This window comes from Clarias gariepinus, chromosome 9 (genome assembly GCF_024256425.1).
Source record: "Clarias gariepinus isolate MV-2021 ecotype Netherlands chromosome 9, CGAR_prim_01v2, whole genome shotgun sequence".
NCBI classification, from domain to species: Eukaryota; Metazoa; Chordata; class Actinopteri; order Siluriformes; family Clariidae; genus Clarias; species Clarias gariepinus.
In genome coordinates this window covers 26870067-26886582 of record NC_071108.1, presented here as the reverse complement: position 1 = coordinate 26886582, position 16516 = coordinate 26870067, and the positions used below count along the sequence as shown (strand labels likewise).

General features: G+C 37.5%; 1 protein-coding gene across 1 annotated transcript; it reads right to left on the bottom strand.

Moving 5' to 3' along the window:
- Nucleotides 1-339: 339 nt before the first annotated feature.
- Nucleotides 340-10424, bottom strand: b3galt4 (UDP-Gal:betaGlcNAc beta 1,3-galactosyltransferase, polypeptide 4). The gene is made up of 3 exons (XM_053503887.1): nucleotides 9901-10424; nucleotides 9718-9805; nucleotides 340-3287 (listed from the first exon to the last, which is right to left on the bottom strand). Exon 3 carries the CDS (start codon nucleotides 3106-3108, stop codon nucleotides 2008-2010), a length of 1101 nt encoding a protein of 366 aa, XP_053359862.1. The 5' UTR covers nucleotides 3109-3287; nucleotides 9718-9805; nucleotides 9901-10424; the 3' UTR covers nucleotides 340-2007.
- Between the last annotated feature and the right edge of the window lie 6092 nt (nucleotides 10425-16516).

Here is a 16516-nt window from a genome sequence, read left to right as displayed (position 1 = left end):
ATAACAAAACAAGTAGTATCAACCAAGAGGACACACTACACCACATAAACTGGTATATCATAAGATTACATGATACAGTTTATTTTGCACATTAAGTTTGAGAAGCTTCTCTGAGTGTTACTAATCAGAACACTTAAGCATGTTGGATTAAATGTATTTAGTTAGGTGGTGATGGAATAAGAAACTGTATATTAAAAACTAAATAAATAGTGCAAATTTATTTCAATTGTTTCTGGACATTAGCCATAATGTTAATCTTTTCATAAAGATGCTGATCATGTCCCTATGGCTTTCAGTATCTGGTCTGAAACTTATATAAATATATAAATGCCAACAATAAAATGTTTAGTTTTCATTGATTATTAATGAAGTGAAAGTACAGATTCTTGCTAATTGTTATGCTTGCATGTTTGGCAACACAAAGTCAAATTCATGGGTACATGTTAAATCACAAATGGCTTAGAAAAATACAAGATACTGATCACTGACTGACTCTCACACCCTCTTTCATTCCTTATACTGCTTATCCTGTACAGTGGTGGGAATGTTCCCTGGAGCCTATACCAGTGGAGTGGGGGCACAAAGCAGAAGCTGGTCCCATTCCTGACCCATTTTCTTTTTATAGTCTTAATTAATACAGTACTTTACTCCAAATACCCAACAATAGATGAAGGTCAGGGGAATTTGTAAGCATAGATATGCAGTGCTATGAATGAAATTTTAAACAATTTTGGAAAATTTAGAGCTGCCAATCCACAGTCATGAGCAATGGACACGTGCAGATTAAAATAAATGTACATTTACCTAATCTCTAGCAGTAATGTCTGTTGTAAGGACTTCTACTAATGACCAAAAATAGGATGGCCTTTAAAAAAAATCTGTCTGTTTTTACTCATAGTTAATAAGAATAGAATGGTGTTAAAAAGGAATTTACTCAAATTAGTGCAGACCTTATTCACATAATGCTGATTTGTTCACTGAGAGGTATTGCTTTAAGAATCTGATCACATTCTACCTCCTTCCAACTTTGTGAATTTGCATAGCTCTTTACATTTTCAGAATTTTATAGTCAGACATATTTTACATTTCTAAATAATTTAAATAATGGAGCTAATGACTGCATCTACTTACCCTGCAAACCTGAGTGTAAACTCAGTGTGTTTGGTGGCTAAACAAATGAAATGTCTCTAAACCTTCTGACTTCATAAATCCCAGCTATGTTTTAGGTTCATTAGATATGACAAAGGAGTATAAACAGTGGATGAAATGACAATAACCTACATTCAGCTTTGCTTTTATAGTCGATCTAGCAGTGATGTCGGGTCACATTACACTATATCATGTGCATTAACCTAGGCAATTAAAAAAAAAGTCATAACACAATGCATTTAGTTATACAAATAATTTTCAATTTTACCATGTAAAACTTACTTTAATACTCCATCTTGTCAACAAAAAAAAAAACATTCTCACACTTCACTATCCTGTTGCATAAGGCTTACATTCCCGTGGAAGACCAGGTTTAAGAGCAGGATTGTACAAATTCCACTCTCCCATTTGTAAACTGTCCATTGCACTCTTGCACCCATAATTTTTCTTTCTAGAAAATATATAAATTAAAACGGTCATTCTATCATCGAACTTCATAGACAGGGAGGTTGAAAGAGTGTTCATGCCCAGAGAATTCACATCAAGTTGCATCAACAACATTTTGTCACATCCTATTTGTAAAACATCACATATTTTGCTATGGATTTAGACTACTACAGAGCAAAGCACAAACAACATAAGGCATTTATAAGTGTTTTGGAAACACTAAACACATTTGACTACCAAGTGCTTGTACAGGGAATGTAATAAATACTACAGACATTAGTATTTGACAACTGGCACATTATTAAAATAAAGCTGCAAAACAACTATACATGGTAGTTTATCATGCAGTTCCATTTGTGCTTCTTCAGGCCATGTGAAGATGTGTCTCCTTGGCTATCCATGTGTTTCTCTTTATAATTCAGGCAATAACAAGTGTCCTAGAAGTGCTCTGAATTTGCAAATGCCAAGTGATGTCCGGACTTCCACCCAGGAGCACAGCGCATTGGAATGCATGTCTGCCCAGTACTGGAGCATGTTCTCAGGTTTGGTATGATGGACAGACACCATGGCCTGGTAGCAACAGCGTGCGTATGTCACGGGTGGTCCTCCAGAAAAGAGTGGGCAGTGGATAGGAGAGATTCCAGCTATGTGGGCACACAAACCTACAAACACATCTTCAGGAGGCAGGGGCTTGGGCAAGCGTATGGCAGCAGCTGCAAGAGAAAGCTTGAGCACAGCAGGACGGGAAAGCACATACGCGGTTCCGCTGCAGTAATCAGGAAAGACTGCATCTGAGAAAGCGTCTTTGGAGACAAAGTGCTTACTGGCCGGATTATGGTCTGGTAGCACATTAAAGTGAACCCGACCAAGGTAGAGTTCTTTAGGCTCCCCTTCTGGTGCCTTCAAGTTACGGCTGATGTACTGTAGCAATGCACTGGGATTAAACATCACATCGTCATCCACCTTCGCCAGGAAGTGAGCTTCGGGGCAAAAGCGCCTGGCCCAAGCTAGCATGGACAAGGTCTTTAAGGTCAGGTTAGCATAAGTGTCCAGAAAACGACCCTGCACCAGGTCTCCGTGCTCCCGTGCCTCATCGGACAGCTGTTTAGTCAGTGCAGGATCCAATACTTGCCCCACCATGAACAAAGTCATGACCCGAAAACCTTGGACTTGCACTTCACCACCCCAGGTATTACGGATAGCCTGACGAGCTTTCTTGTTAGTCGGGGCTGAGGTCACCAAGGTGATGAGGTAGGGCTTCGCTCGCTGGCAAACGAGCTGACTTGGCATAAGGAGATATTCTTCTGGACGTGTAGGGGGCACGCTCTGAGGAAGAATCCCTCCGTAGGAAGCCCCGACTCCATTCATTCTTAGAGAAGTGATCCATAACTCTATGTAGTCGATGAAGAGAACTGCCACGAGGCAGGCAAAGACAAACAGGCACAGGATTTGGGCCAGCCCAAAGTGCTTCACCAAACGGATTTTACAAACCCACAGGCCACGAATCACCATTTCTGCAGACGCAAGTTCACACACACCATCAGAAATGGTTTTCTTTATATGTGTTACTTCCTATTACACAGTCCGTCTTGTTTCTAATGTTAAGAGGAAGTGTTTGGTGTCGAAAACCGTGTTAAGCCTTAGCACAGGCAAACCTGGGGCATCTGCATATCTTCAACATGACAGTCTGTCTGTAAAATAAAAAAACCAAACAATTTGGTCAACTATATTCCAGTAAGGAATTCTCAAATAAAAGGATGCAGGTAAAAACATATATCTACACTGTTATTCTAAGTCAGGGATTACAAGACAAAATAACGTAGCTAAGGGTATATTTGGAAAGTACAGTAGCATATCCTGTCTGTTTATAGCATAATTTCAATTCCAGAAATAAATAACATGGTAGGAATGAACTAGGAAGGAAAACATGTAAGTTGTCTCATTTTGAACATATATTCTAAAAAAAATACTGTAAATATAATATTGTATCAACGACTGGGAGCAATGCCAGAAATGCCAAATCCATAAGCGCAACATTATCGCCAACATATTAACCGCTTTATCCTGTACAGGGTGGCCTGTGGGGACGCTGGAGCCTATCCCAGGAGACTTAGGGCATGAGGCGGGTACACCCTGGACAAGGTGCCAATTAGTGATGGGAAGTTTGGATCATAGGCAGCACGGTAGCACTGTCGCCTTGTACCTCCAGGGTCCAGATTCGATTCCAGGCCAGGCTCAATTCCCATCTTTGTGTGCATGGTGTTTGCATGTTCTCCCACAGTCCAGAGATCTGCAGGTTAGGCTAACTGATGTTCCCTAATTGTGCGATTGAGTGTATGTGTTTGTGCACCTGTCCAGGGTGTAACCTCCTGGGATAGGCTCCAGGCCCCCCACAACCCTGAATACAGGATAAAGTGGTATAGATGATGAGTGAGTGAGTGAGTGTGTCTGGAATATTTTAGTGACTCGGTTCTTTAAATCTCGTTCATCAAAATGAACTAATCTTTTTTGGAATCATTTAGTTAATTTCTTTTCTTTTCACTTCTTTTGTTCAGAAATAAAATAAAACATTTTCAATAAACAGACCAACAACACGATTTTAAATCTATTGCACTGCATTGCGTCTATGAGAGTCACGTGACAAAAGAACGAACGATTCAGACTAGAAGACTAGAAGGTAACTACTAATTTTTGTTTCCTGTACATAACCTACTGTGGTTTTGAAATGCTTAGCGCATGCACGCCCAGTAATAATGAAAAAAATTTTTTTTTTTTAAATCACTCTCTGAAGCTGCGTTCTATTTCAAAGTGTACTTCACAGTGTGCTCTCTACTCCCTGCTCCGTTTGCAGGGAACTTCCCTTGACAAAACTCCACTATTTGGAACACCCTGCGAAGTCACCAGCACAGATGTCATGTCCTCTGTGCATTACCATGGTAACTTAAACCCCTTGGATACTATAACATAAATCCCTGTTACTGCTGCTGATACAATTATAAAACACATGCTATTTAAACTTGTATAACTTGTAAATAAAATATTTATTAATAATAATAATAATAATTGGTTAAAGATGTACAGCAGCACAGTGGGTGGTGTAGCACTGTCACCTTGCACCTCCAGGGTCCGGGTTCGATTCCCGGCCAGGCTCGATTACCGTCTCTGTGTGCATTAAGTTTGTATGTTCTCCCCGTGCTTGGTGGGTTTCCTCCCGATACTCCTCCCACAGTCCAAAGATATACAGGGATTTTTTTTTTTTACAGCTTACTTTACTATATAATACTAAGGATTTCTTGATTAAATTAAAATGTAAATGTTTGTGTCCTTTTAATATGATGCTACCTCGATAATAATTAAAATAAATAAATCCTTTTTCGAGCTCCATTTCTTTCATGCTACAGTGAGACGCAATGACTAATGGGAGATTTTTCATTAATTTTTTTCAGTGAAGAGAACACCTGTTATTCACTCGTTCCCTAAACCGTTCGCAGTTTCCTTGGAACATTTTAGTTCCCTGCAGTTTGGAATTACACTTAACATGGCTGAACTGTGTCGTATACTTCGTAGGAAACATCAGGCCGATCGGAACACACCTTGAGACTACTCGTTCTTCTCATGTTAAAGACTTGTTTAAAAAGAGCGAATTATTCATGAATAACCCATCACTAATGCCAATACATAGCAGGGCGCACACAGACTACAGGCAATTTGGGAATGCTAGTTAGCCTAATCTGCATGGTCTTTGAACTTTGGGAGGAAACCGGAGTACCCGGAGGAAACCAGAGGTGGAAAGAGTAATAAACTTTTGTGTTCAAGTACTGTTATTTCAATGAAATTTTATTGAAGTACTTGTAAAGTTACCATTATAAGAATCTACTCAAGTAAATGTAAAAAGTAGCTCATTATAAAATTTTAGTAATTTGAGTGTACTTTTTTAACAGCGGGGGTGGGATGGGGGATTCTAGTGCAGTTCAAAAAAGACAAGTGGATATAAATTTCAAACTAGATGTTTTTAATTGAAGGAACACCTTTGCTTAATAAAGCTGTTGCCTTTCTTGTGCTTGAAATCAAAGTGGTCGTTTAAATATGGTGTGACATAGCCGAGGGAAAAAGCCGAGGGATAGCCAAGAGAAAAAGGAGCTCAGACCCAAGAATAACTTTTAGCACCAAAACTTAATCTGCCTTTTTCAGCATAACGAAATTATAATACAAAACAAAAGTAAAAGTAAAGAAAAGGGTAACAGAATTTAGTGTTTCGGGGGTGAGCAGCACACTTGATCTCCTACTCCGTTCTCTACTTCTCATGAACACCTTCACAGCGCACACACTGTCAACTCTTAAAAGGGCAACATACATACAGTACATACATATGTGGTATACAACATAGTAGTGGCTGTTACAAAGAGGGTTTGCTTCTAAGAATTTGAAGAAATTTCACTTTTAGCTGGGTCTGTATGAAAGCAAATCAGTCTCAGCAATAATTCACACAAAAGACACGATGCACACATGCAGATCCCAATTCACATGTGTGAAACCCAATTCATGTGCACGGGAAAAAAAAAAAAAAAACTCACATGCACAAAATTTATATATAGATATATAGATATATAGATACACACACACACGTCATAATAAACGTTTCACAAATGCAAAACACAATTCACAGATGTACAACTGTGTACAAAATTTTAAATGTTTAAAATTCACGAGTGTATCATGGATTGTGAATGTGAAAATCGTCCTTCATGTGAATATCCCTGGACTTGTGTGTGTGTATTTTTGAGACCTTGCTGGCAGCAACGTGGGTCACTCGTACTCTTTACCCAATCAGATACGACCTCACCATTCAACCAATCATAGGTCAGCATCACTGCTATCTGTTTGGCCGTCTCCATCGCTCTTGTGAATTTAGCGCGTTTGTTCTCCCCCGCCATCAATCAATCAGTGCAGTGGTTTCCGGGGTGCATGTTTTTCCTTTCTCCATTGCATTATTTTTTATTAATTTTCATTTATTCTTTTTTTACTCAGTAGCGAATATGATTTCAAATGTAGCGAAGTGCAATACTTCAAACTAAACATACTTAAGTAAAAGTAAAATTACAGATTTTAAAACCTACTTTAAAAAGTAAAAGGACACAAAAACTACTCAATTACAGTAACGCAAATAAATGTAATTTGTTACGTTCCACCTCTGGAGGAAACCCACTAAGCACAGGGAGAACTTGTAAACTGCATGCACACATAAGAAACGGGAATCGAATCCAAACCCTGGAGGTGCAAAGCAACGGTGCTAACCCTTAAGTGTTGGCATTATATTTAAAATTATTTTAAGCACTGGATATTGTAATTATACTAGCTTAATTAACACCTTCAATCAATTTGCTTAATCAGTAAAACATATAGCCTTTATGACATCATTCATGTCGCTTATTGACATCTCGTGGCGGTAATGCAACTTACTACTGGGGTAAAGTCCGTTTGCTGTTCGATGTTCGTTTAATATTCAGCTTTTGCCGTCTCTCTACATGCAACAGGAAGGTTTGGAACTAATACTGGGTCTTGTGATTTGCCTTGGTCTTACCTATTTGCCTTGTATGTATTTCAATTAGGAACCGTCACATTTCGATACGTTTGAAGTCGATATAAACAAAAATATGTATTCTGAGAGGCGAACAGAAATCAATGCTTTTTAAACATATCAATCTATAAAGACAATATTTTAAAAAGAATGGCAATAAAACTGAACAGGTAAGCTGAAATAAAATCAGTAGCAGCATTAGCTCACGCTAGGAAACTAGTTACTTATTTAAATTATTATGGTAGTCAATATTAATTCGAAATAATGCTGAGAAACATTATTTTGAATTAATATTGACTATCATAATAATTACTAACATGAGTTAATACTGCTACTGATTTTATTCCAGCTTACCTGTTTAGTTTGATTGCCATTCTTTTCACTCGGCTCTGGAGGATTAGGGGAGAGGTGTTGGTCATCATCAGCAGGCACTGGTTTATCATCACTGACCCTGCTGCACTTACAGCTTACACTAATGAGTGGTATATCTTACACTGCATCATGATGATCCCCCCTGTAAAATGTTCATGATATCTCACAAACAAAAAGGCAAATTTGTCTTTTTCTCATTAAAAGGGTTTAGATGAAATTCCACCCATAAAAGTGTATCAAATATGCAAAGGAAAAAAGTCAGGAAGGGGCAAATACTTTTTCATGACGCTGCACATGTAGTCAGATTGTTCCACTGGGACGAAACTGTGGCAGGTGGAGTTATAGCACTTTCAAAATAATACTGACTTTACACTGATCTGAATAACTGAATGATGAATGCTTTTTAACAGCCTTGTGACTCAATAAGAGACAATTCCATGGTTTTCATTCAGGGAAATTATTGTTAATTTGCTCAGAGAAATTTGCTGCATCAAGAAAGGATCAATCTCTCTCCTTCCGTAAACTGAAAGTGAAGAGGTCATGGGGGCGGGGTGTGTTTCAGAACACGGAAAAAATAGACCAAACTAAATAACATTAAGGGAGGGCAATACATTCGCATGCGCGGTAACAAACACTAGTGATGGGATTTATGGCTTTTTGAGGGGACCTGGAACTTGGCAATCCGTTCCTTTCAAAGAGACGTTCAAAAGAACAGCTCTTTTGGCTCTTTTTAAATATTTAGTCAGTTTTAAGAAGCCAGCTTGGGGGCAATCTTAGTTGATCCTGGAGATGCAATATTATGGTTTCTGTCATTTTGTAATATATATATATATATATATATATATATATATATATATATTTGCGTACTAACCGGGCCGGGCCACATTGGCCAGCGGCCCAACGGGAAAACTCCCGGTGCTCCAGATGGCCAGTCTGATAGTCTGCCACTGCACCGTTAAAAGAGGAGCTGTGCTGTGTGGCTTAGGGACTGGGTAAAAAATATGTGCACTCTGAAAACATAGAAAACTGCAAGTACAGTCATTCATTAAGGGATATTGGCAGATGTCACTATGCAGCTGAAGTATATGCATAATCATTTTTTTTACAATAAGCAATTAAAGAAGAAATCCATTCCACTTTTCCCCACCATTCCTCTTGTGATATGTCTCTCTCTATCCCAGCTGCAGGTCACAATAGCTTTTTCCTCAGTTAAACCCCTCTATTTACAGTTATATTCAATTATTGCCACAATAATCAATTAAACAACAAATTCGTTTCACTTTTATTTTAATAATGAATTAAAATGACAATAAAAGGAATATAACTGTAAATAGAGGGGTTTAACTGAGGAAAAGACTCTTGTGACATGCAGCTGGGATAGGGAGAGAGATATCACAAGAGGAATTATAGGTAAAAGTGCAATGGATGTGTTGTTTAATTGATTATTGTGGTAATAATTAATTAAAATGACAATAAAGTAATAGAACTGTAAATACAGGGGTTTAACTGGGGAAAAAGCTCTTGTGATGGATAGCGTGAGACATATCACAAGAGGATTGAGGGAGAAAAGTGGAATGGATTTCTTCTTTAATTGATTATTGTAAAATAAAAATTGGTTATGCATGCACTTCAGCTGTAGCACAGCTGTGTAAGTGGCATCTGCCAATAACCCCTAATGACTGACTGTACTTGCAGTTTTCTACGTTTTCACAGAGTGCATGTAATTTTTACACGGTACCTAAGCAGCACAGCGCAGCTCTGCCGTTAACAGGGTTATGCGCCTCCCAGAATACATATTTTTGTTATCGACTTGAAAATGTCGAAACATGACAGTTCCTCGTTGCAGCACATTTAAGGCTAATAGGTGAAAATATCACAAGACTCAATATTCGTTCCAAACCTTCCTGTTGAATGTAGAGGGACGGCAATGGGCTAAATATCAAACGAATATTTCGAACAGCAAACGAACTTTACCGCACTCAACAAACTGAATGTCATCCGCCGTAAAACAAGAAGAAGGAGAAGTACAGACGTTTGTAACCTTTGTAACGAGATCAGATCAGTGAGTCACACCTTCGCTATCTGAAACATCTGACACGCGCGTTCGCTCGATCATTTGGAATGAAACTCGTGTCCTTGTCAATGTGTGTAAATAAATAAATCGGACTTACGATAACGATCTGTGGAAATCCCAGTGTTCCGGACTAAGGATTTATTCTCTATGTCCTTCTCGAAGACGTCAATCGTTATTTTTTCTTTCTAGAAAACACGAGAAATGTTTGAAATGATCCAATAACAAACAGACAGAAGAACTTCTTCTTTTAGGTTTTTTATTTTGTCAGCTTAGACATTACCGCCACTTGCTGGACTGGAGTGTGTGACATATTAGACCGGTTGTAGACCTGTTAGTTTTCTAGCTATTCCTGCAGGGGTCATTCTTCGTACGTCGCTAACTCAGTTAGCTGGATTTGATTGTTGTGGATTTGTCCTGATCTTGGATTGTTTCGTTCTTCGATGCGCTTCTCGCATTTGTTGTCATAGCAACATGTCCGTAAGCTTGAACCTACTCGGAAGCAGGTTTATTTCATGTAAACAGGATTTAGCCTGCGCTCCTGGCGGGTTATGATTGGTTGAAATGGCGAGGTCACATCTGATTGGTTAAAGAGCACGACGGACTCACGTGGAAAAAGAAAAGTATATGCCCCCTGTCATGGACTACCCCCCACATACACACACATAATCGCTATCACATATTATATATGAACATAAATTCATAGGTTTATTATTATCAAATATGATATTGCTATTATAATAAACCCTAGGCACGAGACAGCCGTCAAGACCATTAATACAAATTCTTGTATAATGTTTATTTTGTAACACATTTATTTTTCAGGGGTTTGTCATAAAAATATGCAAATAAATATGTATATATATATATATATATATATATATATATATATATATATATATATATATATTAAAAATAAATATTTTATAATGATAAATTGAACGAAACTAATTTTATTATAAAATAAACAATATAAAAGTATACATAATATTTCTATTTTTTCATGTACAAAATATTTATTTTCATATTGCTTATTTTTTTTTTTCTCATGTAATTTGTAATTTGTAAACCATTAACCTATGAATTTATGTTCTAATATAATATTGATGCCCAGGAAAATATGTTTCCCTATTCCTACTGGCTGTGGAAGTATCAGGGATGTCTGAAATTGTCTCAGAGACATGTGTACATGGGGCACAGGTAACACAATAAACAGAATGTTTTTTAAAAAACACTGTCTTTCAATTAAAGTATGGGAAACATATTTTCCTAGGCATCAGGAAAATGGGTTTCCCTCCTCCTACTGGCTTTGGAAGTATCATGGATGTCTGAAGAGACATGTGTGCTTAGGTAATACAGTGAGATGATGTTTTCTAAAAAACACTATTTTTAACAAGAGACTCCTGGAAATCCATTTACCTAGTTAACATTTGTAATAAATTTAAAGTTTCCATACTTTGTGAAAGTAAAGAAAAAGAACCAATTCAGATTAAAAAAGCCATTCTAATATGTGCTGTGCCAATTATGTATGTCTGTTTTATCATGGATATCCAAACAATATATCATGGATTTCAGGATATCATGTTTCCCCATCATATGTGGGTGCTAAGGTAGGTAGGGAGGTAGATAGATAGATAGATAGATAGATAGATAGATGGATAGATGGATAGATAGATGGATAGATAGATAGATGGATGTGAATAACATGAATAACCATGAGTGGGGTTGTCCTATAATCGCTGTACCTGTGTTTCATATGTACACCATAAAACTGGATGTTTGAGTGGGTTAAAAAAAAAAAAAGAGTATCGTGGTTATCACGAGTATGCACTCTACCCTTGAGTTACATACTATAATAAATTACAAAGTATGACCTAAAATATATTTAGAATAAATCTGTATCACATCTATCATCACACAGCTAATGTACGTTTAATAAAAGTAATGTCAGTACTTGCCCAGCAAACCAGTCTTTTGCAGCGGCTTAAAATGTCTGAATTATCTTTAAATATATATAAAAAAAGCGAAAAGACACTAGATTATTTTGCATAAGTTATTTCTTTAATTCACAAAGTTCGTAAAAACACTTTAAAACGAGAAAAAAAAAAGTTAAAATCCTTGTTCGCCTTCTCAGCATTAGGTAGCGAGTGATGTCATGATTTAAATCTGGGGAAACATAGGGAAACTGAAAATAGAAAATAAAAAAAGAAAATATTTGGAATATTACCAGAAGTCCGGAGTTTTGTGATCTTAAGGAGCGTGGTGGATTGTAGTGTATCAGAAGACTGGTTAGGTATGTGGAAGCTAAACCATTTAAAGCCTTGTATGTAAGTAATACTATTTTGATTTTTATATGATAATTTTTTTCTGGATCTAGTAAGAAACCTGGTGGCTGCATTTTGGACTAACTGAAGCTTGTTTATTGAGGATGCAGGACAACCACCTAGTATGCATTACAATAGTCCAGTCTGGAGGTCATGAATGCATGAACTAGCTTTTTTTTGCATCAGATACAGATACTCCTAAGTTTTGCAATATTTCTAAGATGAAAAAAGGCTGTTTTTGTGAAATATGATTTCCAAAGGACAAGTTACTGTCTAATATTACACACAGGTCTTTTACTGTTAAGCTAGCAGTAACAGTACATCCCTCTAAAAGCAGGCTGAATTGTGAAATCTATTGTGTGCTGGTTTTTGGGCCGATAAGTTATATCTCTGTCTTATCTAAATTTAGTAAAAGAAAGTTATTGGTCATCCAATCTTTTATGTCCTGGACACACTCAGTTAATCTAGACAACTTGGGTATTTCATCTGGTTTTGTTGGGATATATAATTGGGTATCATGTGTGATGTTACTGATGTTACCCAAGGGAATCATGTATATTGAGAACAGCAGAGGTCCTAAAACTGACCCTTGTGGGACCCCATATTTCACTGGCATTACACCAGATGGTTCTCCATTTAGATCTTCAAAATGGTATCGATCAGACAGGTATGATCTAAACCATTTTAATGCCTGCCCCTGAATACCTACTGTACTGTATATGATTTTGTAGGCGATCTATGGGAATATTATGATCAATACTGTCGAATGCAGCACTGAGATCAAGTAAGACTAGTATTGAGATGCAGCCTTGGTCTGAAGCTAAAAACAAGTCGTTTGCAATCTTAACTAGTGCAGTTTCTGTACTATGATGGGGCCTGAAACCTGACAGAAAATTCAAGGATGTTGTTTTCCACATAGGTATGTATGTTAATGGTCTGTATGTTCCAGCCATGAGCTTGTCCTATCAACTGGTTTTACAATTTTTACATTTTATTTATATACTAGCCAGTAAAATACATATTAAAGCTAAATCAGTATGCATTCACAGTCGTGCTGTGAATATTTGTTAGAACTAAAGTATTTGTTGCTATATATATTTATTTGTTGTGTTTAATGTTAAATGACATTAATACCAGTGTTTCTGCTGTCTTGTTCTGCTGTCTTGAGTTTTTGTGACCTTATTCTCTTTGAAATCAGCAGGCAAACAAGACTGTTAAATGTTTTATAATTAAACTGCCACGCCTAATGTCCTGCATAAACACAAAGTGTCACATTCAGAAATTTAAGTAGTAATGTGTAGAGGTTTGTGAACATATTAATGTGCGGATTTTTCTTCCAGGATTCCAAAGGAATGTGTTTGCAATGGTATTTGACACAGTTACACATCTAGTTATGTGACTTTCTTAACCACAGATGTTTTGAAGGGGAAGTTTTTTTTTTTATTAACCTAGCACACATTTAATGCAGAACATCATTTATTAACAAAAGATTATTCAACAGTAAAAACAGTAAAATGTAATCTAATGCATGTTGATTACTTTTTTCTAATACTTCGTTAATGAAACTGATAAAATCTTGTTTCAAGATGTATTTTTTATTTAGTTGTGAGATCATAAAGGCATTTTTTTTTATAAGGGCATGATATTTACTTAAAATTTTGCCTTGTTTTTATATTTAAAAAAATAATATTCACTTCCCTCAGATGCGGTGAAAAGATGGTGCTCAAATGCTACAGACTCAAAGATTAAGGTAGCAAAGGTGGAACATCTAAAACATGCTCCAGGAAGAGCTGGGGGTGGCGGATATAAGAAATAAGCCATTAACAGCTGACAGCCACAATTCGAGTGTTCTTTTTCATGTTCTTTTTGTTTAATTGATGTAAACTGTTACTCTGTTACTGTTATACATTCACCCAAAGGATTATTAGGAACACCATACTAATACGGTGTTTGACCCCTTTCACCTTCAAAACTGCTTTAATTCTACGTGGCATTAATTCAACAAGGTGCTAAAAGCATTCTTTAGAAATGTTGGCCCATATTGATGATTGATGATAGGATAGCATCTTGCAGTTGATGGAGATTTGTGGGATGCACATCCAGGGCACGAAGCTCCCGTTCCACCACACCCCAAAGATGCTCTATTGGGTTGGGATCTGGTGACTGTAGGGGGCCATTTTAGTACAGTGTACTCATTGTCATGTTCAAGAAACCAATTTGAAATGATTCGAGCTTTGTGACATAGTGCATTATCCTGCTGGAAGTAGCTATCAGAGGATGGGTACATGGTGGTCATAAAGGGATGGACATGGTCAGAAATAATGCTCAGGTAGCCCGTGGCAATTAAACGATGCCCAATTGGCACTAAGGGGCCTAACGTGTGCCAAGAAAAAATCCCCCACACAATTACACCACCACCAGCAGCCTGCACAGTGGTAACAAGGCATGATGGATCCATGTTCTCATTATTTAAGCCAAGTTTTGACTCTATCATTTGAATATCTCAACAGTAACCGAGACTCATCAAACCAGGCAACATTTTTCCAGTCTTCAACTGTCCAATTTTGGTGAGCCCGTGCAAATTGTAGCCTCTTTTTTCTATTTGTAGTGGAGATGAGTGGTACCCGGTGGGGTCTTCTGCTGTTGTAGCCCATCCGCCTCAAGATTGTGCGTGTTGTATCTTCACAAATGCTTTGTTGCATACCTTGGTTGTAACGAGTGATTATTTCAATCAAAGTTGCTCTTCTATCAGCTTGAATCAATCGGCCCATTCTCCCCCATCAACAAGGCATTTTCGCCCACAGGACTGCCGCAGACTGAATGTTTTTCCCCTTTTACACCATTCTTTGTAAACCCTAGAAATGGTTGTGCGTGAAAATCCCAGTAACTGAGCAGATTGTGAAATACTCAGACCGGCCCGTCTGGCACCAACAACCATGCTACGCTCGAAATAGCTTAAATCACCTTTCTTTCCCAGAATATTGAACAGGTGTTCCTTATAATGCTTTAGGTGAGTGTGTGTGTATATATATATATATATATATATATATATATATATATATTTATATTTATATATATATAAACATACTCAGCAAAAAAAGAAACGTCCCTTTTTTCGGGCTGTGTATTTCAACAATAATGTTGTAAAAATCCAAATAACTTTACAGATCTTCATTATAAAGGGTTTAACCAATGTTTTTTATGCATGTTCAATTAACCATAATCAATTAATTAACATGCACCTGTGAAATGGTCGTTAAGACCTTAACAGCTTACAGAAAGTAGGCATTTAAGGTCATAGTTCTAAAAAACGCAGGACACTAAAGAGACTTGTCTACCGACTGTGAAAAACACCCAAAGAAAGATGCCCAGGGTCCCTGCTTATCTGCGTGAACGTGCATTAGGCATGCTGCAGGGAGGCATGAGGACTGCTGATGTGGCTAGGGCAATAAATTGCCATGTCCGCACTGTGAGACGCCTAAGACGGCGCTACAGGGAGACAGGAAGGACAGCTGATCATCCTCGCAGTGGAAGACCACGTGTAACAACACCTGCACAAGATCGGTACATCCGAATATCACACCTGCGTGACGGGTACAGGATGGCCACAACAACTGCCCGAGTCACACCAGGAACACACAATCCCTCCATCAGTGCTCAGACTGTACGCAATAGGCAGTCCATGAGGAGGAGATGCACTGCAGTACTTCAAGCAGCTGGTGGCCACACCAGATACTGACTGGTACTTTTGATTTTGAGCCTCCCTTCATTCAGGGACACATTGTGAAACATTTTTAGTTTATGTCTTATGGTGTTGACTCTTTTAGTGTTCATACAAATATTTACACATTAAGTTTACTGAAAGTAAAAACAGTTGAAAGTCAGAGGACGTTTCTTTTTTTGCTGAGTGTATATATATATATAAATATACATGTTCTTAATAGTAGCTCTATAATAAATTAAAGTCTTTGTTTAAAAATGTTATATAATTTTATATTTGTCTTGTCTGTGTGTCACAAAATGATTTGATGATTTGTAATGTAAACGTTGATTAAACGTTTTATAGACGTTGAGATCTGACTGGACTGATTTTGGACTTTTTTGCACCATTTTTATGTTTGTGTGTTTAAATACCTATCCAATTGCATTTCACAATAGGGATTTTTATATGCAGGCTCATAAGTACACTGACATTACGCAGCAATCTTAAAAAACATTCAGACGAAGACACATTAGACGTCCAGAAATCATGTCGGATTCACGGCAAGTCAAAGACGTCCATTCAACTTTCATTTTGGAACTATTTACCATATAGCCTATTTACCATATTCACCACGTGTCGGAGGGACGTCATTTTAAGGGTTATCAAACGTCCACATATTTGCTGAGGGTGGCGGATATAAGAAATGATTTCATGATATTAACATACACGCGCGCACGCACACTGACGCTATATTTATCCTACCAGCTCTACCAATTAAAACCATTTACGTTTATATAGTGCAAATGGTTACTCATGCAGAACGTTTTGGTAGCGGATTATCATTTGATGCTCTTTGTGCCATCTAGTGGCGA